The 25455-nt window shown below is 40.1% G+C and overlaps 1 protein-coding gene across 2 annotated transcripts in view; it reads right to left on the bottom strand.

The window, feature by feature from the left end:
- Positions 1–25455, bottom strand: part of LOC133639111 (mediator of RNA polymerase II transcription subunit 13-like) — a 333705-nt gene that overhangs the window by 43689 nt on the left and 264561 nt on the right. For both annotated transcript variants that reach the window (XM_062032256.1, XM_062032257.1), the window contains exons 5-6: positions 17918–18063; positions 13396–13596 (exon numbers count right to left, since the gene is read on the bottom strand). In XM_062032256.1, the coding sequence (XP_061888240.1) occupies positions 13396–13596; positions 17918–18063 (347 nt within the window). The remainder of the gene's footprint in view (positions 1–13395; positions 13597–17917; positions 18064–25455) is intronic.

The raw sequence follows: 25455 nt of genomic DNA, 5'->3' as shown, positions 1-25455 counted from the left end.
GCCGCAAACAAGTTCAAAAAGACGTTCGTAAAACAGTTGAAAAAGACGTTCGTAAAACAGTTGAAAAAGGGGTCGCCTGGAGGGGACTCCGGTCCTGCCTCCTCCTCGCTTCCACAGTCCTAGGGAAAGACTATCTTTCTGTTTGATTCTAATGCATGAAAGACACAGGAACACCTTCATCTTGCTTCCCCCCCTACACAGTGGAGGTTTACGAGCCTTACCCTTAGTAGGTTTCAAAGACAGCTTTTGCTTCTCACCGGGCACTCAAATGTAACACAAAGTTTTTGTAATAACTTAGAAACAATTATTCTAACAAGTGTCTGTGTCCAGGAACGGCCTGCTGACTGCCAAGGCCGAACACCGCCGTGACGCAGACAGAGCAGAGACAAGGCGATATCACCAGCGTCAACACATTTGCATTTCTCGTATAATCATATATTGTGTCTAACTGGAGCTGTCGAGATTACCCCCATTCCCTCAGCGACAGCTTCAGTGATGTAACCAGGGACCTCCCAAATAAATAGAGGAAAGCACGTGGGCTGGACTTTAGAGCGAAGTTTGGATCTGTAACTACAGTACAGCCCAAATAACGTCTCTCCTCAATTGAGCAAAATTTAACTCTGTCTCCGCATGATTCCTTGCTTCTCGTCTGTTTAATAGATGTCATCAGTGTTTGAACCTGACCAATCATAGCATGGTGCTTATGAAGCACAACAAGGATATTCAACTGGTGGGCTTCAAATGACATCAGACCGTCCAAACAATTTTAGCAGCTCAGATCCCAATAATAAATAATAATATATTTGATTTGTAAAAAGCACTTTACATTGAGTAAGCAGCCTCAAAGTGCTACAGTGTATTAAAAAAAATACAAATACAAAGATAATAAAAATAAATAAAAATAAAAACTAGAACAGCCCAATAGCAAGAATTAGTATGCATATATCTAAAAAAGGCTTTTTTAAAAAGAAGGGTTTTTAAGCCTTTTTTAAAAGCATCCACAGTCTGTGGTGCCCTCAGGTGGTCAGGGAGAGCGTTCCACAGACTGGGAGCGGCGGAGCAGAAAGCCCGGTCTCCCATTGTTCGTAGCTTTGTCCTCGGAGGTTGGAGGAGGAAACCAGTATCAATCCCACATCGATTGATACTGGTTTCTTTGAAATAGGAAGGTATTAAAATATATCAACAATCTTGTTGCATTTACATTAAACGTTCCTTTTCTTTTCTCAGGAGTTAAAAATAGCCCAACTGTGCAAACCACAAATGTCCACTGCTAGTTTTCAGGACAATAAGTCTTTTGTGCATCCGGAGAACCAGCGTCCTCTACAGTAGACATTTGATCTTGGTCTATTTATGTTGTCAGAGTCACAGGAGCGCCCTGCTGTTTTTAAGGATTTTTTTCCAATCAATCATCAATCAATGAAAGTGTATTTATATAGCCCCTAATCACAAGTGTCTCAAAGGGCTGCACAAGCCACAACGACGTCCTGGGCTCAGATCCCAATAATAAATAATAATAGATTTTATTTGTAAAAAGCACTTTACATTGAGTAAACAACCTCAAAGTGCTACAGTGTATTAAAAAAAATAAAAAGATAATAAAAATTAATTAAAATAAAAAGTACAACAGCCAAATAGCTAAAACTAGTATGCATATATCTAAAAAAGGCTTTTTTTAAAAGAAGGGTTTTTAAGCCTTTTTTAAAAGCATTCACAGTCTGTGGTGCCCTCAGGTGGTCAGGGAGAGCGTTCCACAGACTGGGAGCGGCGGAGCAGAAAGCCCGGTCTCCCATTGTTCGTAGCTTTGTCCTCGGAGGTTGGAGGAGGAAACCAGTATCAATCCCACATCGATTGATACTGGTTTCTTTGAAATAGGAAGGTATTAAAATATATCAACAATCTTGTTGCATTTACATTAAACATTCCTTTTCTTTTCTCAGGAGTTAAAAATAGCCCAACTGTGCAAACCACAAATGTCCACTGCTAGTTTTCAGGACAATAAGTCTTTTGTGCATCCGGAGAACCAGCGTCCTCTACAGTAGACATTTGATCTTGGTCTATTTATGTTGTCAGAGTCACAGGAGCGCCCTGCTGTTTTTAAGGATTTTTTTTCCAATCAATCATCAATCAATCAAAGTGTATTTATATAGCCCCTAATCACAAGTGTCTCAAAAGGCTGCACAAGCCACAACGACGTCCTCGGCTCCGATCCCAATAATAAATAATAATAGATGTTATTTGCAAAAAGCACTTTACATTGAGTAAACAACCTCAAAGTGCTACAGTGTATTAAAAAAAATAAAAAGATAATACAAATTAATAAAAATAAAAAGTAGAACAGCCAAATAGCTAGAACTAGTATGCATGTATCTAAAAAAGGCTTTTTTTAAAAGAAGGGTTTTTAAGCCTTTTTTAGAAGCATCCACAGTCTGTGGTGCCCTCAGGTGGTCAGGGAGAGCGTTCCACAGACTGGGAGCGGCGGAGCAGAAAGCCCGGTCTCCCATTGTTCGTAGCTTTGTCCTCGGAGGTTGGAGGAGGAAACCAGTATCAATCCCACATCGATTGATACTGGTTTCTTTGAAATAGGAAGGTATTAAAATATATCAACAATCTTGTTGCATTTACATTAAACGTTCCTTTTCTTTTCTCAGAGTTAAAAAATAGCCCAGCTGTGCAAACCACAAATGTCCACTGCTAGTTTTCAGGACAATAAGTGTTTTGTGCATCCGGAGAACCAGCGTCCTCTACAGTAGACATTTGATCTTGGTCTATTTATGTTGTCAGAGTCACAGGAGCGCCCTGCTGTTTTTAAGGATTTTTTTCCAATCAATCATCAATCAATCAAAGTGTATTTATATAGCCCCTAATCACAAGTGTCTCAAAGGGCTGCACAAGCCACAACGACGTCCTGGGCTCAGATCCCAATAATAAATAATAATAGATTTTATTTGTAAAAAGCACTTTACATTGAGTAAACAACCTCAAAGTGCTACAGTGTATTAAAAAATTTAAATAAAAAGATAATAAAAATAAATAAAAATAAAAAGTAGAACAGCCAAATAGCTAGAACTAGTATGCATATATCTAAAAAAGGCTTTTTTTAAAAGAAGGGTTTTTAAGCCTTTTTTAAAAGCATCCACAGTCTGTGGTGCCCTCAGGTGGTCAGGGAGAGCGTTCCACAGACTGGGAGCGGCGGAGCAGAAAGCCCGGTCTCCCATTGTTCGTAGCTTTGTCCTCGGAGGTTGGAGGAGGAAACCAGTATCAATCCCACATCGATTGATACTGGTTTCTTTGAAATAGGAAGGTATTAAAATATATCAACAATCTTGTTGCATTTACATTAAACGTTCCTTTTCTTTTCTCAGAGTTAAAAAATAGCCCAGCTCTGCAAACCACAAATGTCCACTGCTAGTTTTCAGGACAATAAGTGTTTTGTGCATCCGGAGAACCAGCGTCCTCTACAGTAGACATTTGATCTTGGTCTATTTATGTTGTCAGAGTCACAGGAGCGCCCTGCTGTTTTTAAGGATTTTTTTCCAATCAATCATCAATCAATCAAAGTGTATTTATATAGCCCCTAATCACAAGTGTCTCAAAGGGCTGCACAAGCCACAACGACGTCCTGGGCTCAGATCCCAATAATAAATAATAATAGATTTTATTTGTAAAAAGCACTTTACATTGAGTAAACAACCTCAAAGTGCTACAGTGTATTAAAAAATTTAAATAAAAAGATAATAAAAATAAATAAAAATAAAAAGTAGAACAGCCAAATAGCTAGAACTAGTATGCATATATCTAAAAAAGGCTTTTTTTAAAAGAAGGGTTTTTAAGCCTTTTTTAAAAGCATCCACAGTCTGTGGTGCCCTCAGGTGGTCAGGGAGAGCGTTCCACAGACTGGGAGCGGCGGAGCAAAAAGCCCGCTCTCCCATTGTTCGTAGCTTTGTCCTCGGAGGTTGGAGGAGGAAACCAGTATCAATCCCACATCAATTGATACTGGTTTCTTTGAAATAGGAACGTATTAAAATATATCAACAATCTTGTTGCATTTACATTAAACGTTCCTTTTCTTTTCTCAGAGTTAAAAAATAGCCCAGCTGTGCAAACCACAAATGTCCACTGCTAGTTTTCAGGACAATAAGTCTTTTGTGTATCCGGAGAACCAGCGTCCTCTACAGTAGACATTTGATCTTGGTCTATTTATGTGGTCAGAGTCACAGGAGCGCGCTGCTGTTTTTAAGGATTTTTTTCCAATCAATCATCAATCAATCAAAGTGTATTTATATAGCCCCTAATCACAAGTGTCTCAAAGGGCTGCACAAGCCACGACGACGTTCTCGGCTCAGATGCCAATAATAAATAATAATAGATTTTATTTGTAAAAAGCACTTTACATTGAGTAAACAACCTCAAAGTGCTACAGTGTATTAAAAAATTTAAATAAAAAGATAATAAAAATAAATAAAAATAAAAAGTAGAACAGCCAAATAGCTAGAACTAGTATGCATATATCTAAAAAAGGCTTTTTTTAAAAGAAGGGTTTTTAAGCCTTTTTTAGAAGCATCCACAGTCTGTGGTGCCCTCAGGTGGTCAGGGAGAGCGTTCCACAGACTGGGAGCGGCGGAGCAGAAAGCCCGGTCTCCCATTGTTCGTAGCTTTGTCCTCGGAGGTTGGAGGAGGAAACCAGTATCAATCCCACATCAATTGATACTGGTTTCTTTGAAATAGGAACGTATTAAAATATATCAACAATCTTGTTGCATTTACATTAAACGTTCCTTTTCTTTTCTCAGAGTTAAAAAATAGCCCAGCTCTGCAAACCACAAATGTCCACTGCTAGTTTTCAGGACAATAAGTCTTTTGTGCATCCGGAGAACCAGCGTCCTCTACAGTAGACATTTGATCTTGGTCTATTTATGTTGTCAGAGTCACAGGAGCGCCCTGCTGTTTTTAAGGATTTTTTTCCAATCAAACATCAATCAATGAAAGTGTATTTATATAGCCCCTAATCACAAGTGTCTCAAAGGGCTGCACAAGCCACAACGACGTCCTGGGCTCAGATCCCAATAATAAATAATAATAGATTTTATTTGTAAAAAGCACTTTACATTGAGTAAACAACCTCAAAGTGATACAGTGTATTAAAATAAATAAAAAGATAATAAAAATTAATAAAAATAAAAAGTAGAACAGCCAAATAGCTAGAACTAGTATGCATATATCTAAAAAAGGCTTTTTTTAAAAGAAGGGTTTTTAAGCCTTTTTTAAAAGCATCCACAGTCTGTGGTGCCCTCAGGTGGTCAGGGAGAGCGTTCCACAGACTGGGAGCGGCGGAGCAGAAAGCCCGCTCTCCCATTGTTCGTAGCTTTGTCCTCGGAGGTTGGAGGAGGAAATCAGTATCAATCCCAAATCGATTGATACTGGTTTCTTTGAAATAGGAACATATTAAAATATATCAACAATCTTGTTGCATTTACATTAAACGTTCCTTTTCTTTTCTCAGAGTTAAAAATAGCCCAGCTGTGCAAACCACAAATGTCCACTGCTAGTTTTCAGGACAATAAGTCTTTTGTGTATCCGGAGAACCAGCGTCCTCTACAGTAGACATTTGATCTTGGTCTATTTATGTTGTCAGAGTCACAGGAGCGCCCTGCTGTTTTTAAGGATTTTTTTCCATTCAATCAATCATCAATCAATCAAAGTGTATTTATATAGCCCCTAATCACAAGTGTCTCAAAGGGCTGCACAAGCCACAACGACGTCCTGGGCTCCGATCCCAATAATAAATAATAATAGATTTTATTTGTAAAAAGCACTTTACATTGAGTAAACAACCTCAAAGTGCTACAGTGTATTAAAAAAAATAAAAAGATAATAACAATTAATTAAAATAAAAAGTACAACAGCCAAATAGCTAAAACTAGTATGCATATATCTAAAAAAGGTTTTTTTTAAAAGAAGGGTTTTTAAGCCTTTTTTAAAAGCATTCACAGTCTGTGGTGCCCTCAGGTGGTCAGGGAGAGCGTTCCACAGACTGGGAGCGGCGGAGCAGAAAGCCCGGTCTCCCATTGTTCGTAGCTTTGTCCTCGGAGGTTGGAGGAGGAAACCAGTATCAATCCCACATCGATTGATACTGGTTTCTTTGAAATAGGAAGGTATTAAAATATATCAACAATCTTGTTGCATTTACATTAAACGTTCCTTTTCTTTTCTCAGAGTTAAAAAATAGCCCAGCTCTGCAAACCACAAATGTCCACTGCTAGTTTTCAGGACAATAAGTCTTTTGTGCATCCGGAGAACCAGCGTCCTCTACAGTAGACATTTGATCTTGGTCTATTTATGTTGTCAGAGTCACAGGAGCGCCCTGCTGTTTTTAAGGATTTTTTTCCAATCAATCATCAATCAATCAAAGTGTATTTATATAGCCCCTAATCACAAGTGTCTCAAAGGGCTGCACAAGCCACAACGACGTCCTGGGCTCAGATCCCAATAATAAATAATAATAGATTTTATTTGTAAAAAGCACTTTACATTGAGTAAACAACCTCAAAGTGCTACAGTGTATTAAAAAAAATAAAAAGATAATAAAAATTAATTAAAATAAAAAGTACAACAGCCAAATAGCTAAAACTAGTATGCATATATCTAAAAAAGGCTTTTTTAAAAAGAAGGGTTTTTAAGGCTTTTTTAAAAGCCTCCACAGTCTGTGGTGCCCTCAGGTGGTCAGGGAGAGCGTTCCACAGACTGGGAGCGGCGGAGCAGAAAGCCCGCTCTCCCATTGTTCGTAGCTTTGTCCTCGGAGGTTGGAGGAGGAAACCAGTATCAATCCCACATCGATTGATACTGGTTTCTTTGAAATAGGAACGTATTAAAATATATCAACAATCTTGTTGCATTTACATTAAACGTTCCTTTTCTTTTCTCAGAGTTAAAAATAGCCTAACTGTGCAAACCACAAATGTCCACTGCTAGTTTTCAGGACAATAAGTGTTTTGTGCATCCGGAGAACCAGCGTCCTCTACAGTAGACATTTGATCTTGGTCTATTTATGTTGTCAGAGTCACAGGAGCGCCCTGCTGTTTTTAAGGATTTTTTTCCAATCAATCATCAATCAATCAAAGTGTATTTATATAGCCCCTAATCGCAAGTGTCGCAAAGGGCTGCACAAGCCACAACGACGTCCTGGGCTCAGATCCCAATAATAAATAATAATAGATTTTATTTGTAAAAAGCACTTTACATTGAGTAAACAACCTCAAAGTGCTACAGTGTATTGAAAAAATAAAAATAAAAAGATAATAAAAATACATAAAAATAAAAACTAGAACAGCCAAATAGCTAGAATTAGTATGCATATATCTAAAAAAAAAGGCTTTTTTAAAAAGAAGGGTTTTTAAGCCTTTTTTAAAAGCATCCACAGTCTGTGGTGCCCTCAGGTGGTCAGGGAGAGCGTTCCACAGACTGGGAGCGGCGGAGCAGAAAGCCCGGTCTCCCATTGTTCGTAGCTTTGTCCTCGGAGGTTGGAGGAGGAAACCAGTATCAATCCCACATCGATTGATACTGGTTTCTTTGAAATAGGAAGGTATTAAAATATATCAACAATCTTGTTGCATTTACATTAAACGTTCCTTTTCTTTTCTCAGAGTTAAAAATAGCCTAACTGTGCAAACCACAAATGTCCACTGCTAGTTTTCAGGACAATAAATCTTTTGTGCATCCGGAGAACCAGCGTCCTCTACAGTAGACATTTGATCTTGGTCTATTTATGTTGTCAGAGTCACAGGAGCGCCCTGCTGTTTTTAAGGATTTTTTTTCCAATCAATCATCAATCAATCAAAGTGTATTTATATAGCCCCTAATCACAAGTGTCTCAAAGGGCTGCACAAGCCACAACGACGTTCTCGGCTCAGATGCCAATAATAAATAATAATAGATTTTATTTGTAAAAAGCACTTTACATTGAGTAAACAACCTCAAAGTGCTACAGTGTATTAAAAAAATAAAAAGATAATAAAAATTAATTAAAATAAAAAGTACAACAGCCAAATAGCTAAAACTAGTATGCATATATCTAAAAAATGCTTTTTTAAAAAGAAGGGTTTTTAAGCCTTTTTTAAAAGCCTCCGCAGTCTGTGGTGCCCTCAGGTGGTCAGGGAGAGCGTTCCACAGACTGGGAGCGGCGGAGCAGAAAGCCCGGTCTCCCATTGTTCGTAGCTTTGTCCTCGGAGGTTGGAGGAGGAAACCAGTATCAATCCCACATCGATTGATACTGGTTTCTTTGAAATAGGAACCTATTAAAATATATCAACAATCTTGTTGCATTTACATTAAAATGTCAAGGCAAGGATCTAGCAATGTGTTTACAGCGGTCCAAGATCCTCTATACAACAGGAGCGCTCTAGTGTTTTTTAGGAATCTGCTGCAAAAATGTTTGTCTCCTCATTTTTGAACTGAACTCTGAATGTTGTCATTCCCGTGCCGGATTTGGTTGAATAGCCCTGATATAGAGGATCTTTGAATGGTGTTTTTGCAATCTGTACGTCAAAAACGGCAGCGCGCTACTGCCATATTGAGGATCTCTGACTTCCTGTCATATATCGAACCTCCATTTTGACACTACGTCCCTAAAAACAGCAGGGTGCTCCTGTCAAATAGATGATCTTTGACTGTACTGGTGTGTTTGCAGTACTGCCAGTCCTTAAGAACAGCAGAGCATTCCTGTCGTGTTGATGAGGTTTGGCTTGAGTGTTTCCAGTGGGTCCGCAAAAACAACCAGAGCACTCGCTATAGAGGATCTTTGACGCATATAATATAATAATAACGGATTAGATTTATATAGCTCTTTTTTTTGCTAGTGACCCAAAGTAAGTTGCACTGAGAAGCCTTTATTTATTCACTCCACATTAACATATCGGTGGTAGTGACCTACATTTGTGGCTCTAGGCTAGACTGACGGAAATGTGGCAGCCAATTTGCGCCAACTGCCTCTCTGACCAGCGACCAAACATTCGTTCACATTCGCACAGCAGAGTGGGTGATGGTGTTTCTTGCCCAAGGGCACAAAGGCAGTGGCTAGGAATAAATACAACCGTAATATCGCTAAAATTCGTTCCATTTTGTCCACCAGCGACGCTGAGATCATTATTCATGCGTTCGTTACGTCTCGTCTCGATTACTGTAACGTGTTATTTTCGGGCCTCCCTATGTCTACCATTAAAAGATTACAGTTGGTACAAAAAGAGTACAAAATTGACAAGGACAAGAAAGTTTGATCATATTACGCCTATACTGTATATACCAGGGGTCGGCAACCCAAAATGTTGAAAGAGCCATATTGGACCAAAAAAACAAAAACAAATCTGTCTGGAGCCGCAAAAAATTAAAAGCCATATTACATGTGTCATGAGATATAAATTTAATTAAGAGGACTTAAAGGAAACTAAATGAGCTCAAATATAGCTACAAATGAGGCATAATGATGCAATATGTACATATAGCTAGCCTAAATAGCATGTTAGCATCGATTAGCTTGCAGTCATGCAGTGACCAAATATGTCTGATTAGCACTTCACACAAGTCAATAACATCAACAAAACTCACCTTTGTGCACTCATGTACAACGTTAAAAGTGTGGTGGACAAAATGAGACAGAAAAAGAAGTGGCATAAAACACGTCCTAGAAAGTCGGAGAAAGTTATGCATGTAAACAGACTATACGGTTGAGTTCAAGGACCGCCAAAATAAGTAGGACAAAACGGCGCTCGCCAAATACTTGAATCAGTGAAGCATATTTAATATAAACAGTGTGATTCATAACAATTACGGAGGTTTGTGTCATGTTTGTCCTCCTACAGAAACCATACTAAAACAAAAAAAATTATTTTTTTTCCTCCCCTCATCTTTTTCCATTCTTCATACATTTTTGAAAAATCTCCAGAGAGCCACTAGGGCGGCGCTAAAGAGCCGCATGCGGCTCTAGAGCCGCGGGTTGCCGACCCCCGGTATATACCTTTATATACATATATACCTATATATATATATATACCTATACTAGCTCACCTGCACTGGCTTCCTGTGCACTTAAGATGCGACTTTAAGGTTTTACTACTTACGTATAAAATAGTAAACGGTGTAGCTCCATCCTATCTTGCTGATTCTATTGTACCATATGTGAAGTGAATTATATTTATATAGCGCTTTTCTCTAGTGACTCAAAGCGCTTTACATAGTGAAACCCAATATCTGAGTTACATTTAAACCAGTGTGGGTGGCACTGGGAGCAGGTGGGTAAAGTGTCTTGCCCAAGGACACAACGGCAGTGACTAGGATGGCGGAAGCGGGAATCGAACCTGGAACTCCTCAAGTTGCTGGCACGGCCACTCTACCAACCGAGCTATACCGCCCCAATTGTCGCTAAAACTGCGAGACATTTTTTCGGAACTGTGCGAGTATTGTCAGACATTTTTGCAGCATTTCCAAGCATTGCCGCCTCGGCATATGTGTCCCGGCAAGAAATCTACGTTCTAAAAACTCTGGCTTATTAGTGATTCCCAGAGCCCAAAAAAAAGTCTGCGGGATATAGAGCGTTTTCTTTTCGGGTGTCATGACGGGGGGGTCGCCGCTTGCTGCAAGATATGTTCTCCCGGGATGCGATCGGACTATATCGGACAAGGCTTGAAGGTAGGAACATTTTTAATTGTTCGCTATCAATAGGTACAAACAAAAGGGCGCACAAGGCGAAGGCACAACTTAGCGTATGATAAAAAAACTAACACATGGGCAGAAACTATGGACATGAAACAAAACTTACTTGGCAGAGCATGAATCTATGGCATGAACAGAGCAAATACAGAGTAATGTCGCCAGGACGACTAACTGGCAAAACAGGCTTAAATAATAGTCTCTGATTAAAGCAGGTGCGTGAGTCAAACACATGAGACAGGTGAAACTAATCAGTTTTCATGGAAACTAAAACAAATAAGGGAGCGCAAACAGGAACTACGGAGTCTTAAACCGAAAATAACAAAAAACATGATCCAGACCACAGATCATGACATCGGGCTCCAGTACTCTGGAATGCCCTCCCGGTAACAGTTAGAGACGCTACCTCAGTAGAAGCATTTAAGTCCCATCTTTAAACCCCCTTTTAGACCAGTTGATCTGCCGTCTCTTTTCTGCTCTGCCCCCCTCTCCTGCGTGGAGAGGTTATTAGGAGACCACAGACGATCCGCTAGCTGTTCAAAGTCGGGACCCCTGGTGGACCACTCATCTGTGCATCAGTTGGGGACGTCTGTGCGCTGCTGACTTGTCCCCACTCAAGATGATCCCCTGCTGGCCCCACTATGGACTGGACTCTCACACTATTATGTTAGATCCACTATGGACTGGACTCTCACACTATTAACTAGATCCACTATGGACTGGACTCTCACACTATTATGTTAGATCCACTATGGACTGGACTCACACACTATTAACTAGATCCACTATGGACTGGACTCTCACACTATTATGTTAGATCCACTATGGACTGGACTCACACACTATTAACTAGATCCACTATGGACTGGACTCTTACACTGTTAACTAGATCCACTATGGACTGGACTCTCACACTATTATGTTAGATCCACTATGGACTGGACTTTCACACTGTTAACTAGATCCACTATGGACTGGACTCTCACACTGTTAACTAGATCCACTATGGACTGGACTCTCACACTGTTAACTAGATCCACTATGGACTGGACTCTCACACTATTATGTTAGATCCACTATGGACTGGACTCTCACACTGTTAACTAGATCCACTATGGACTGACTGGACTCTCACACTATTATGTTAGATCCACTATAGACTGGACTCACACACTATTAACTAGATCCACTATGGACTGGACTCTCACACTATTATGTTAGATCCACTATTGACTGGACTCTCACACTGTTAACTAGATCCACTATGGACTGGACTCTCACACTGTTAACTAGATCCACTATGGACTGGACTCTCACACTATTAACTATATCTACTATGGACTGGACTCTCACACTATTAACTAGATCCACTATGGACTGGACTCTCACACTATTAACTAGATCCACTATGGACTGGACTCTCACACTATTATGTTAGATCCACTATTGACTGGACTCTCACACTATTAACTAGATCCACTATGGACTGGACTCTCACACTATTATGTTAGATCCACTATGGACTGGACTCTCACACTATTAACTAGATCCACTATGGACTGGACTCTCGCACTATTATGTTATATCCACTATGGACTGGACTCTCACACTATTAACTAGATCCACTATGTACTGGACTCTCACACTATTATGTTAGATCCACTATGGACTGGACTCTCACACTGTTAACTAGATCCACTATGGACTGGACTCTCACACTGTTAACTAGATCCACTATGGACTGGACTCTCACACTATTAACTATATCTACTATGGACTGGACTCTCACACTATTAACTAGATCCACTATGGACTGGACTCTCACACTATTATGTTAGATCCACTATGGACTGGACTCTCACACTATTATGTTAGATCCACTATGGACTGGACTCTCACACTGTTAACTAGATCCACTATGGACTGGACTCTCACACTGTTAACTAGATCCACTATGGACTGGACTCTCGCACTATTATGTTAGATCCACTATGGACTGGACTCTTACACTATTAACTAGATCCACTCGACGTCCATTGCACTGGTTGCCCAGGGGGTGGGGTCCCCACATCTGTGGTCCCCTCCAAGGTTTCTCATTGTATCCCATTGGGTTGAGTTTTTTCTTGCCCTGATGAGGATGCCATTGTGGCTTGTGCAGCCCTTTGAGACACTTGTGATTAAGGGCTATATATAAATACACTTTGATTGATTGATTGATTGATTGATTGCAGAAGCTGAATTCGAACCAGGAACACGCCGGTTTCTGAGCCACACCGCTCCATGTCAGAATACTCCTGTCGTATAGACTTGCATTTGCATCAGTAGGTCCTAAGTGTTGTGTGAGTCACAGGAAGAAAAGCTCTTGCCTTTTTTCAGACATTTTGGCTCTGGAAAAAAAATACTGTCTTAAACTTCTATAAAACATTTGACACATGCTCCTCCGGAGACGTTTCATGTAAAAGCAACAAGATTTTTGTTATATTTTAATATGTTCCCAATTTCAAAGAAACCAGTATCAATTAGAGTTTTGATTCTAATCAGGCCAAAGCAGCCCAGAGGGATCTCACTGAGCAATGACAGAAACCCCCCTCAGGGTTTGGCTTCATCTTCCTTATTTTTACATCCTGTGGTTTCATTCATCAATTTTTTTTTCCCCTTTTGCACCGGGATGAAAAGATAGGTGTCAGTCAGACGTACCTACAACCACCTCTACCGCCGCGTGACAGTTGCGATCGTAGGCCGGGTCTTCCTTTTCCCTCTCCGCGCCCCCTTCTTTCCTGCGCAGCACCATGGGGTAGAAGTAGCTCCACTCCTCCATCAGCTTGCGTGTCGCCGGGTCGCTCATCTTGTAGGCCTGGCCCGTCAGAGTGCCGCTCAGACCGTACGGGCTCAGGATCACTGCAAACAGACGCATTGGATTGCATTGATTTTTTTTCTGATTTGCCACAACATTAGGAACACCTGCACAATAGTAGTCCTTCAACAGTGCGTTTCCCACCTAGGCCTTAAGTGATGCCCTACTCAGTCCGACTTCAATAAATACCTCCAAAATACCATAATTCATGTCACCACAAGACCACGACTTGAGAAATACTATAAAAAAACACACTTGTGCACTACTGGGCATTTAAATCATTATATTGTATCGTTATTATATTGTATCGTTATTATACAATATCGCTTATCTAGTAGTTTGTTTTGCTTTTCTGTTTAGAAATCGTGCTGTTTTGAGGCTAAGCACCAATTTAATTGACTTCAGTTCATTTCAATGGGCAACTTTGATTTGAGATACAAGTGTTTTGAGTTAAGAGCTCCATCACAGACCGAATCAAGCTAGTAAGTTGAGGTAATGCTGAACTTAGAACTCATAATAATAACGTCAATAATGTTAAGTTAAAGTGAAAGGCCTACTGAAATGAATTTTTTTTATTTAAACGGGGATAGCAGATCCATTCTATGTGTCATACTTGATCATTTCGCGATATTGCCATATTTTTGCTGAAAGGATTTAGTATAGAACACATATGTCAGAGTCAAGGCCCGCGGGCCATATCCGGCCCGCGAGAAGGTTTTTTACGGCCCTTGGGATGATCTTGATTTATTATTAGAACCGGCCCGCAGACCGCAGATCTTTTACACGCACCAAGCGGATGCCGGTCCAAGGTTCCGAAAGGGGGCGAGCGGCCCGCCGGGACGCGCCTGCCGGCCGAAGGGCTGCAGCCCGGCCGTCAGTCGCGGAGCCCGCCGTGCCACGCGCGCCAAGGGGGCGGGCCGAAACCCGGCCCCGAGGCCCTGAGACTTCTGCTTTGTTTCCCCAAACCGCGCGTCACCGCCGGGCCCGCACCACCGTCGGGCTGCAGCCCGAGCGTCGGTGGCGGAACCCGTCATGTGCCGCGCGCGCCAAGCGGAGCGGGGGGGTCAAGCGGGCCGAAACCCGCAGGCCACCCCCTCACCACGAGGCCCTGAGACTTCTGCGTTTGACCCCTACGCGCGGCCCGTCGGGACGCGCCCGCCGTCAAGCCACGAGGGCCAGCCGTCGGGTCGCGGAGCCCGCCGTGCCACGCGCGCCAAGGGGCGGGCCGAAACCAGCGGGGGGTTTCGGGCATCCAACTCGCCTCCCTCCCACGGAGGGAGGAGGGGGGTTTAATGTGAACATTACTGTGCAATCACATATTTAGAGTTTTTACTCAATTCAAGTTTAAAAGTTAAAGTTTAATATTTGTTTTCACTGCATGTTACTTCTCCTTAAACAAAGTGTTGTTTTTGATTTATAGATTTTTGCACTTTATTTTATTGTATTTCAATTTAATTATATTTTAAAAATATTTCAGTTGAGTGGATGATAGAAAATTGCTATTATTGTTTTTTTCTTTGAAGTAAATTTAGCCCACTTTTGCTAAAATAGAAAATATAGGCTACTGATGGTGCCTTGAATACCGGTTTCTTTCATTTAATGTTCATGTTATGGGGATTTTTATATAAAGGAAATTTGTCTTTTGTGTCTGTTGAAAATTAAAGATTACTGACAGAGCCATAAGAAAATATTGCTTTATTTATCTGATCATATTGGAATATATTTGTTAGGTTTTCAGTAGGTTCAATTAGGTTCACTAGACTATATGCGTCATTTAAAAATTTTTCAATGAACATTCGAACAGTCCGGCCCTCGGCTTGTAGCTAAATTTTTTATTTGGCCCTCCGTCCATTTGACTTTGACACCCCTGGTATAGAACAACGACGATAAAGTTCGCAACTTTTGGTCTCTGATAAAAAAAAAGCCTTGCCCCTGCCGGAAGTAGCGTGACGTAGTCAGTTGTTCGCCTCCTCATATTTTCCTATTGTTTTCAACGCAGCTAGAGCGATTCGGACCGAGAAAGCGACGATTATCCCATTAATTTGAGCGAGGATGAAAGATTTGTGGATGAGGAACGTTAGAGTGACGGACTAGAATGCAGTGCAAGACATATCTTCTTTCGCTCTGGCCGTAACTTAGGTACAAGCTGGCTCATTGGATTCCACACTCTCTCCTTTTTCTATGATTCCACACTCTCTCCTTTTTCTATTGTGGATCACGGATTTGTATTTTAAACCACCTCGGATACTATATCCTCTTGAAAATGAGAGTCGAGAATGCGAAATGGACATTCACAGTGACTTTTATCTCCACGACAATACATCGGCGAAGCTCTTTAGCTACTGAGCTAACGTGATAGCATCTGGCTCAAATGCAGATAGAAACAAAATAAATAAATCCCTGACTGGAAGGATAGACAGAAGATCAACAATACTATTAAACCATGTACATGTAACTACACGGTTAATAATTCTCAGCCTGGCAAAGCTTAACAATGCTGTTGCTAATGACGCCATTGAAGCTAACTTAGCAACCAGACCTCACAGAGCTATGATAAAAACATTAGCGCTCCACCTACGCCAGCCAGCTCTCATATGCTCATCAACACCCGTGCTCACCTGCGTTCCAGCGATTGATGGCGCGACGAAGGACTTCACCCGATCACAGATGCGGTTGGCGGCTAGCGTCGGCTAGCGTTGGCTAGAGTCGGCTAGCGCGTCTGCTATCCAAGTAAGTCCTCCTGGTTGTGTTGCTACAGCCAGCCGCTAATACACCGATCCCACCTACAACTTTCTTCTTTGCAGTCTCCATTGTTCATTAAACAAATTGCAAAAGATTCACCAACGCAGATGTCCAGAATACTGTGGAATTATGAGATGAAAACAGAGCTATTTTGTATTGTTTTCAATGGGGTACCGATACTTCTGTTTCACTGGCTACGTCACGCGCATACGTCATCATCCAAAGCCGTTTTCAACCGGAAGTTTAGCGGGAAATTTAAAATTGCACTTTATAAGTTAACCCGGCCGTATTGGCATGTGTTGCAATGTTAAGATTTCATCATTGATGTATAAACTATCAGACTGCGTGGTCGGTAGTAGTGGCTTTCAGTAGGCCTTTAAAGTACCAATGATTGTCACACACACACACGAGGTGTGGCGAAATTATTCTCTGCATTTGACCCATCACCCTTGATCACCCTCTGGGAGGTGAGGGGAGCAGTGAGCAGCAGTGGTGGCCGCGCCCGGGAATCATTTTTGGTGATTTAACCCTCAATTCCAACCCTTGATGCTGAGTGCCAAGCAGTCATACTTTAAACTCAACAACAATTCAATATAATGCACCAGAACAACGAAAAATATATTTTCAAAGGTAGACTACCTTTAAAAAGATAACGATCCGTGTCTGATATTTTAAGCTCATGTTTCTCTGTAAGGTAAATAATAAACCTTCAAATTCTAAAATATTACGCTCTCAATATAGTGCAAGGCATGTCTACGTCACTGCAAATTACAACCAAAACAAAGAATACAAATATTTCATTAAACCCGCAGTGTATGAATGTATGTCTGGATTATGTTTTTATACAGTGTGTGGAGGGGGGCGTGGCCTGCGGGCCTGCAGCGGAACGGGGTGTGCCAGGACCGACCTCAAAGTCAGCGACAGGTGCGTCGATGGCCCAGGTGGGTCTTGTTGTTTAATCACCCGTCGCTCTGTATAAGCAGCAGCCGGGAGGAGAGAGGTTGTTGGAGCAAGAGCGCGAGACAAACAGACAACTGCTGGAAAGCAACCTGAGAACATGGTCTCACCTACTCAGTGGCTTAGTGGTTAGAGTGTCCGCCCTGAGATCGGTAGGTTGTGAGTTCAAACCCCGGCCGAGTCATACCAAAGACTATAAAAATGGGACCCATTACCTCCCTGCTTGGCACTCAGCATCAAGGGTTGGAATTGGGGGTTAAATCACCAAAAATGATTCCCGGGCGCGGCACCGCTGCTGCCCACTGCTCCCCTCACCTCCCAGGGGGTGAACAAGGGGATGGGTGAAATGCAGAGGACAAATTTCGCCACACCTAGTGTGTGTGTGACAATCATTGGTACTTTAACTTTAACTTTAACTCATGTCGGTGCTTGGTGGTCCGAAGAACCCCCTGGAGGGCAACCTCCACACAGTGCTATACACTTAAAAAAAAAAAAAAGAAATCATCCAAACAAATTTGATAAAAATCTTGTCAAGATCCACATCAAATTTGAACAACCTTCCAAAACAAGCATTTGCGTGATCTCAATAATAAGCAAGTAGAGTAACTTGGCATGTTTACCTTTTTAAATGGCTACTAAGTATCGTGCTGGACTGATCAATGTTACCTTGTATCGGTGCAGCGGAGGTCTGCGCCAGGCGGACGTGCTGCTCCGTGACGTGGTACGCAGGCTGGTGCTGGGCGATCTCCACGCTGGTGCACACGTTGCTCTCCCCGTGGAGGAAGAACGAGAAGGAACATGATAGGTGCTCGCTGAGGACACACAAGACAGGACACAATCATAAATATACAACAGTATGGATGTAATACATGTACAGAGGCTACTTTTATACATTAAGTGATGCAGAGGAAGTGCAACTGTCGACTCTTAACAGGACAACCAAAACATTGCAGCCCAGCCTTTGGCCTTCAATAATGCCAAGGAGAAGTCAAAACCTCACCTTTAAGCATTCACACGCAGCAACAACATTTTGGAACAAGAATGGCGTGGTATAAAAAAGGTAAAAATGTCATAGATTTATTTGTGGCAGCATAGAAGAAAAGTTATGTACAAGTTTACAACTTTTACATCTAATTGCACAGAACTGTGAAGTGTTCAAGAACCCTCGATTAAAGTTAGAAACAGAGGCATATATATCCACATGTATGTATACATACATATGTGTATATATATATGTATATGTATATATATATATATATATATATATATATATATATATATATATATATATATATATATATATATATACACTACCGTTCAAAAGTTTGGGGTCACATTAAAATGTCCTTATTTTTCAATGGAGATAACTTTAAACTAGTCTTAACTTTAAAGAAGTACACTCTATACATTGCTAATGTGGTAAATGACTATTCTAGCTGCAAATGTCTGGTTTTTGGTGCAATATCTACATCGGTGTATAGAGGCCCATTTCCAGCAACTATCACTCCAGTGTTCTAATGGTACAATGTGTTTGCTCATTGGCTCAGAAGGCTAATTGATGATTAGAAAACCCTTGTGCAATCATGTTCACACATCTGAAAACAGTTTAGCTCGTTACAGAAGCTACAAAACTGACCTTCCTTTGAGCAGATTGAGTTTCTGGAGCATCACATTTGTGGGGTCAATTAAACGCTCAAAATGTCCAGAAAAAGAGAACTTTCATCTGAAACTCGACAGTCTATTCTTGTTCTTAAAAATGAAGGCTATTCCACAAAATTGTTTGGGTGACCCCAAACTTTTGAACGGTAGTGTGTATATATATATATATATATATATATATATATATATATATATATATATATATATATATATATATATATATACACATACATACATACATACATACATACATACATACATACATACATATATATATATATATATATATATATATATATATATATATATATATATATATATATATATATATATATATATATATATATATATATATATTGTCATGACGGGGGGTGGTCGCAGCTTACTGCGAGGTTTGTTCTCCCGGGAAGCAATCGGATTATTCCGGACAAGGCGTGAAGGTAGGAACATATTTAAATATTCAACTAACACTCAACGAAGTACAAAAAAAACAGAAAACAACCCGAAGGCAAGCGTGCCTATCGCACGCGGAAGCTAAGGCAAAAAACTTAGGACATGAAACATGAAACTATAGACATGAAAAAACAACTAACCAACTATGGCATGGAGCAACTAGCATAACTGTGGAATCAGACATGGATGACTGACTGGCAAAGACAGGCTTAAATAATGGTCTTCTTGATTAGAGCAAGTGCGTGTCCCAAACACCAGAGGCAGGTGAAACTAATATGTTGCCATGGTAACTAAACAAACAAGGGAGCACAAACAGGAACTAAAAGAGTCTAAAACTAACAAAAAATAACAAAAACATAATCCAGACCACAGATCATTACATATACACAGTATATACGTATATATATACACATTTATACATATACATATGTATATTCAGTATATATACATATGTACATATACATATATAAACATATACATATACATATATATACATACATATACACACATATATACATACATATATATATATATATACATACATAAATACACATATACTATATACATATATACATACATTATATATACATATATAGATATAGATATATATATACACACATACATACATATATACAAATATACATATATACTGTAAACATATATATACGTATATATGTACAGTATATACACACACACAAAGATGTTTTATTATGATTGGTATAACCCCTATACATCAAATCCAACGTGTGTATGTGTGCATGTGTGTATGTGTGTATGTGTGTGTAGGTGTGTATGTGTGTGTAACTCTCTTTTACACTTCGAAGTAAAAAAAACTTGACAGATTTATAGTGAACAATGAAAGGTTATATGATTTAAATTGATACTCAGGCCACTTTATATTGAATTTATTGGCACTTTTTTTCTTCCAAAAAGAAAACCTAATTATTTGGGGGGTTATCTAGATATGTTCTGGGTTTATTGGTGTATTAATCCCATCCTTAAAAAAACAAGTAATAAACCTATTTAAGGTTTTTACAAGTGTTTTAAAAATCTGGTTTCAACCAAATCCATGTAATAATAAGTTACAGTATTTCAGTGCATGTAAACATACAGTGCCAAGTGTGTGTGTGTGAAGCGGTGACATTGGAATGGGGTCCCCTCAAGGAGTCCTGTGTATAGGGAGCCCCTGCCCACAAATTATGGTGATTTACCGTATTATTATTATATTATAGTATTGAATTTTTTTTTTAAACTTGTCAACAATATTTCATGGTCTGCCTCTGCTTTGGGGTCCAAGAAGTGGGCTGCCATTCTGTGACTTAGACCACTAATTGCATAATCACTTAAAGGCCTACTGAAAGCCACTACTACCGACCACACAGTCTGAGAGTTTATACATCAATGATGAAATCTTAACATTGCAACACATGCCAATACGGCCAGGTGAACTTATAAAGTGCAATTTTAAATTTCCCGCGAAACTTCCGGTTGAAAACGTCTAGGTATGATGACGTTTGCGCGTGACGTCACTGGTTGAAACGGAAGTATTCGGGTATCCAATACAAAAAGCTCTGTTTTCATCACAAAATTCCACAGTATTCTGGACATCTGTGTTGGTGAATCTTTTGCAATTTGTTTAATGAACAATGGAGACTGCAAAGAAGAAAGCTGTAGGTGGGATCGGTGTATTAGCGGCTGGCTGCAGCAACACAACCAGGAAGACTTTGACTTGGATAGCAGACGCGCTATCCGACGCTAGCCGCAGATCGCACCGATGATCGGGTGAAGTCCTTCGTCGCTCCGTCGATCGTTGGAACGCAGGTGAGCACGGGTGTTGATGAGCAGATGAGGGCTGGCTGGCGTAGGTGGATAGCTAATGTTTTTAGCATAGCTCTGTGAGGTCTCGTAGCTAAGTTAGCTTCAATGGCGTCGTTAGCAACAGCATTGTTAAGCTTCGCCAGGCTGGAAAGCATTAACCGCGTAGTTACAGGTCCATGGTTTAATAGTATTGTTGATTTTCTGTCTATCCTTCCAGTCAGGGTTTTATTTCTTTTGTTTCTATCTGCAGTTAAGCCCGATGCTATCACGTTAGCTCCGTAGCTAAAGTGCTTCGCCGATGTATTGTCGTGGAGATAAAAGTCACTGTGAATGTCCATTTCGCGTTCTCGACTCTCATTTTCAAGAGGATATAGTATCCGAGGTGGTTTAAAATACAAATCCGTGATCCACAATAGAAAAAGGAGAAAGTGTGGAATCCAATGAGCCCTTGTACCTAAGTTACGGTCAGAGCGAAAAAAGATACGTCCTGCACTGCACTCTAGTCCTTCACTCTCACGTTCCTCATCCACGAATCTTTCATCCTGGCTCAAATTAATGGGGTAATCGTCGCTTTCTCGGTCCGAATCGCTCTCGCTGCTGGTGTAAACAATGGGGAAATGTGAGGAGCCTTTCAACCTGCGACGTCACGCTACTTCCGGTACAGGCAAGGCTTTTTTTTATATCAGCGACCAAAAGTTGCGAACTTTATCGTCGATGTTCTCTATTAAATCCTTTCAGCAAAAATATGGCAATATCGCGAAATGATCAAGTATGACACATAGAATGGATCTGCTATCCCCGTTTAAATAAGAACATTTCATTTCAGTAGGCCTTCAATATTGGTCATTACGGTGGTACTTGGAGATCCAAGTGTTTTCTGAGCTGGTAAAGTCCAACATGACCATTTTTCTCTTTAAACAGAAATCCCGCCAACCTTTCCCATCCGTCGTCGACGTCACAAAGCCTCCTTATTGCAGGTGTGAATCTTCGTTTTTCTTCATGTCTAATTGTTCTTGCTGCATGTTTACATATGTCCGCTTTATTACGCCGCCTCACACGGTCCATCATGCGTAATGTTTCTTTCTTTTTAATCACACAGGGGTAATCATTCGGGCTTTATTGCAATCTACATAGCACCGGGCGGCCCGGACATCATTAACCACCACCGAGGAGTTCTATGATGTATATGTTTAATCTATTAAAGCTCCTTATCACCGTGGTTATATACATCAAGATGACAATAATGTCAGCAGGTAGTGGGAGCTCCCCGTGATTACCCTGCTGCCCATGCAATATCTCCTTTGCCCTCCAGGTACTGGACCTCCATTTCAACAGTAATGGGTCATCAAATTCAATAAAAAAAAAAAAAGGGCCTTAATGGGCTAAAGCTGTGTGGTGAATTAGCCTCTAGATGGCGCCTCATGCAAAAAGAGGCCAAGACTTGTGTATTTCCTGGGCTCCACAAACAAAACCAACCTTGCACCTGCAGGTAATGCATGTGTTCCATGCGCATTCACTACCAAAGCGCCAGTTAAAAAAAAAAAAAAATGCTTTCAGTGGCACTGCCCTCCATCCTTGTCCTCGGCGCATCATTACACCACACCGGGGAGCTTAAAATAGCAGCGTGAGGGGAAGCAGAAGCACGTGAAAGTTCTGCTAACCGTTCTGCATGTATCAGACTCCACAAAAAACAAGTCACTTAATCCAGATAATCAGCAAATATGGTTATGAGTTCACTTATCTGGCCCTTTAATTGACTATGCCTTGTAAAATATGCACTTTGTGCTAGAGATGTCCGATAATGGCTTTTTTGCCGATATTCCGATATTGTCCAACTCTTAATTACCGATTCCGATATCAACCGATTCCGATATATACAGTGGTGGAATTAACACATTATTATGCCTCATTTTGTTGTGATGCCCCGCTGGATGCATTAAACAATGTAACAAGGTTTTCCAAAATAAATCAACTCAAGTTATGGGGAAAAAAATGCCAACATGGCACTGCCATATTTATTATTGAAGTCACAAAGTGCATTGTTTTTTTTAACATGCCTCAAAACAGCAGTTTGTAATTTGGGACATGCTCTCCCTGAGACAGCATGAGGAGGTTGAGGTGGGCGGGGTTGAGGTGGGGGGTAGCTGGGGGTGTATATTGTAGCGTCCCGGAAGAGTTAGTGCTGCAAGGGGTTCTGGGTATTTGTTCTGTTGTGTTTATGTTGTGTTACGGTGCGGATGTTCTCCCGAAATGTGTTTGTCATTCTTGTTTGGTGTGGGTTCACAGTGTGGCGCATATTTGTAAGAGTGTTAAAGTTGTTTATACGGCTACCCTCAGTGTGACCTGTATGGCTGTTGACCAAGTATGCCTTGCATTCACTTGTGTGTGTGAAAAGCCATACTTCTCCCTACGTCCGTGTACACAGCGGCGTTTTAAAAAGTCATCAATTTTACTTTTTGAAACCGATACCGCTAATTTCCGATATTACATTTTAAATCATTTATCGGCCAATAGTATCGGCAGTCCGATATTATCGGACATCTCTACTTTGTGCACATAAACTCTGCAGTGGACGTTTGTGTTTTGCATAACAGGGCATTTTATTTATTTATTTATTTATTTTTTCAAACATGTGTAACTCTGGCAAAATAAATAGACCACAAAACAAATGTCCACTGTAGAGGACACTAGTTCTCAGGAGGATGTAGTGCATGACTGTGGTCTCTCGTAGTTGTTGCAATTTTCTTTGTTTCTTGCCAAACAGCTCAATTTTTGTTTCATCTGACCACAGAACTTTCCTCCAGAAGGTCTTGTCCATGTGATGAAAATTGAGCTGTTTGGCCAAAATACCCTGCAATATGTTTGGAAGAGAAAAGGTGAGGCCTTTAATCCCAGGAACACCATGCCTACCGTCAAGCGTGGTGGTGGAAGTATTATGCTCTGTGCCTGTTTTGCTGCCAATGTAACTGGTGCTTTACAGAGAGTAAATGGGACAATGAAAAAGGAGGATTACCTCCAAATTCTTCAGGACAACCTAAAATCATCAGCCCGGAGGTTGGGTCTCGGGCGCAGTTGGGTGTTCCAACAGGACAATGACCCCAAACACACATCAAAAGTGGTAAAGGAATGGCTAAATCAGGCTAGCATTAAGGTTTTAGAATGGCCTTCCCAAAGTCCTGACTTAAACGTGTGGACAATGCTGAAGAAGCAAGTCCATGTCAGAAAACCAACAAATTTAGCTGAACTGCACCAATTTTGTCAAGAGGAGTGGTCAAAAACTCAACCAGAAGCTTGTTGATGGCTACCAAAAGCGCCTTATTGCAGTGAAACCCATAATAAAAGAACTAAACTTCATGAATGTCTTTTGTGACCAACAAATATGTGCTCCAATCACTCTATCACAAAAAAATAAGAGTTGTAAAAATGATTGGAAACTCAAGACAGCCATGACATTATGTTCTTTACAAGTGTATGTAAACTTTTGACCTCGACTGTATAAGACTTAGACTTCCTTTTATTGTTATTCAAATTTGAACTTTACAGTACAGATAAGAACAAAATTGTGTTGCATTAGCTCGTTGCAGTGCGGCATAAAAGAGCAACAAGGTGCAGAGTGTTTGCATTTACAAAAGAAGGTGCAGTTACAAATAGATTTACATTTTTGCATATGCATCCACGTTTACGGATGTATGTTATATTGTCTTTATAGTCCAGCGAGTTAATTTGTTTTTTGGGGGAATTGAGGGGATTATTTTGATGTGTTCAGTACTTTGCTAAAATAAAGCACACAATATCTAAGCTTCCTATTTAATTTTTTAGTTAAAATTCCACTCCCGAAATGTTGTTGCAACTGAGAGTGTTGGCTGAAAAAGTCATCCTATTTTATTATTTTTTGGTATTATAATATATATATATATATATATATATATATATATATATATATATATATATATATATATATATATATATATATATATATATATATATATATATATATATATATATATATATATATATATATATATATATATTTTTTTTTTTTTTTTTAAACAACTCACAAAAAGTGTATTTGTAAAGAAACAAATTATATTCTAGAAAATTAAATAAATAAACAAACATTGAATGTATTTATTATTAATAATAATACAAAAAATTATCATAATCTTTTTTTTTTTAAAACAACTCACAAAAAAGTGTATTTGTAAAGAAAGAAATTATATTTTAGACGATTAAATACATAAACAAACATTGAATGTATTTATTATTGATAATAA

The sequence above is a fragment of the Entelurus aequoreus genome, linkage group LG21 (genome assembly GCF_033978785.1).
Source record: "Entelurus aequoreus isolate RoL-2023_Sb linkage group LG21, RoL_Eaeq_v1.1, whole genome shotgun sequence".
Classification (NCBI taxonomy): Eukaryota; Metazoa; Chordata; class Actinopteri; order Syngnathiformes; family Syngnathidae; genus Entelurus; species Entelurus aequoreus.
The sequence above is the reverse complement of the archived record's forward strand: the minus strand, read 5'-3'. Positions and strand labels throughout refer to the sequence as shown.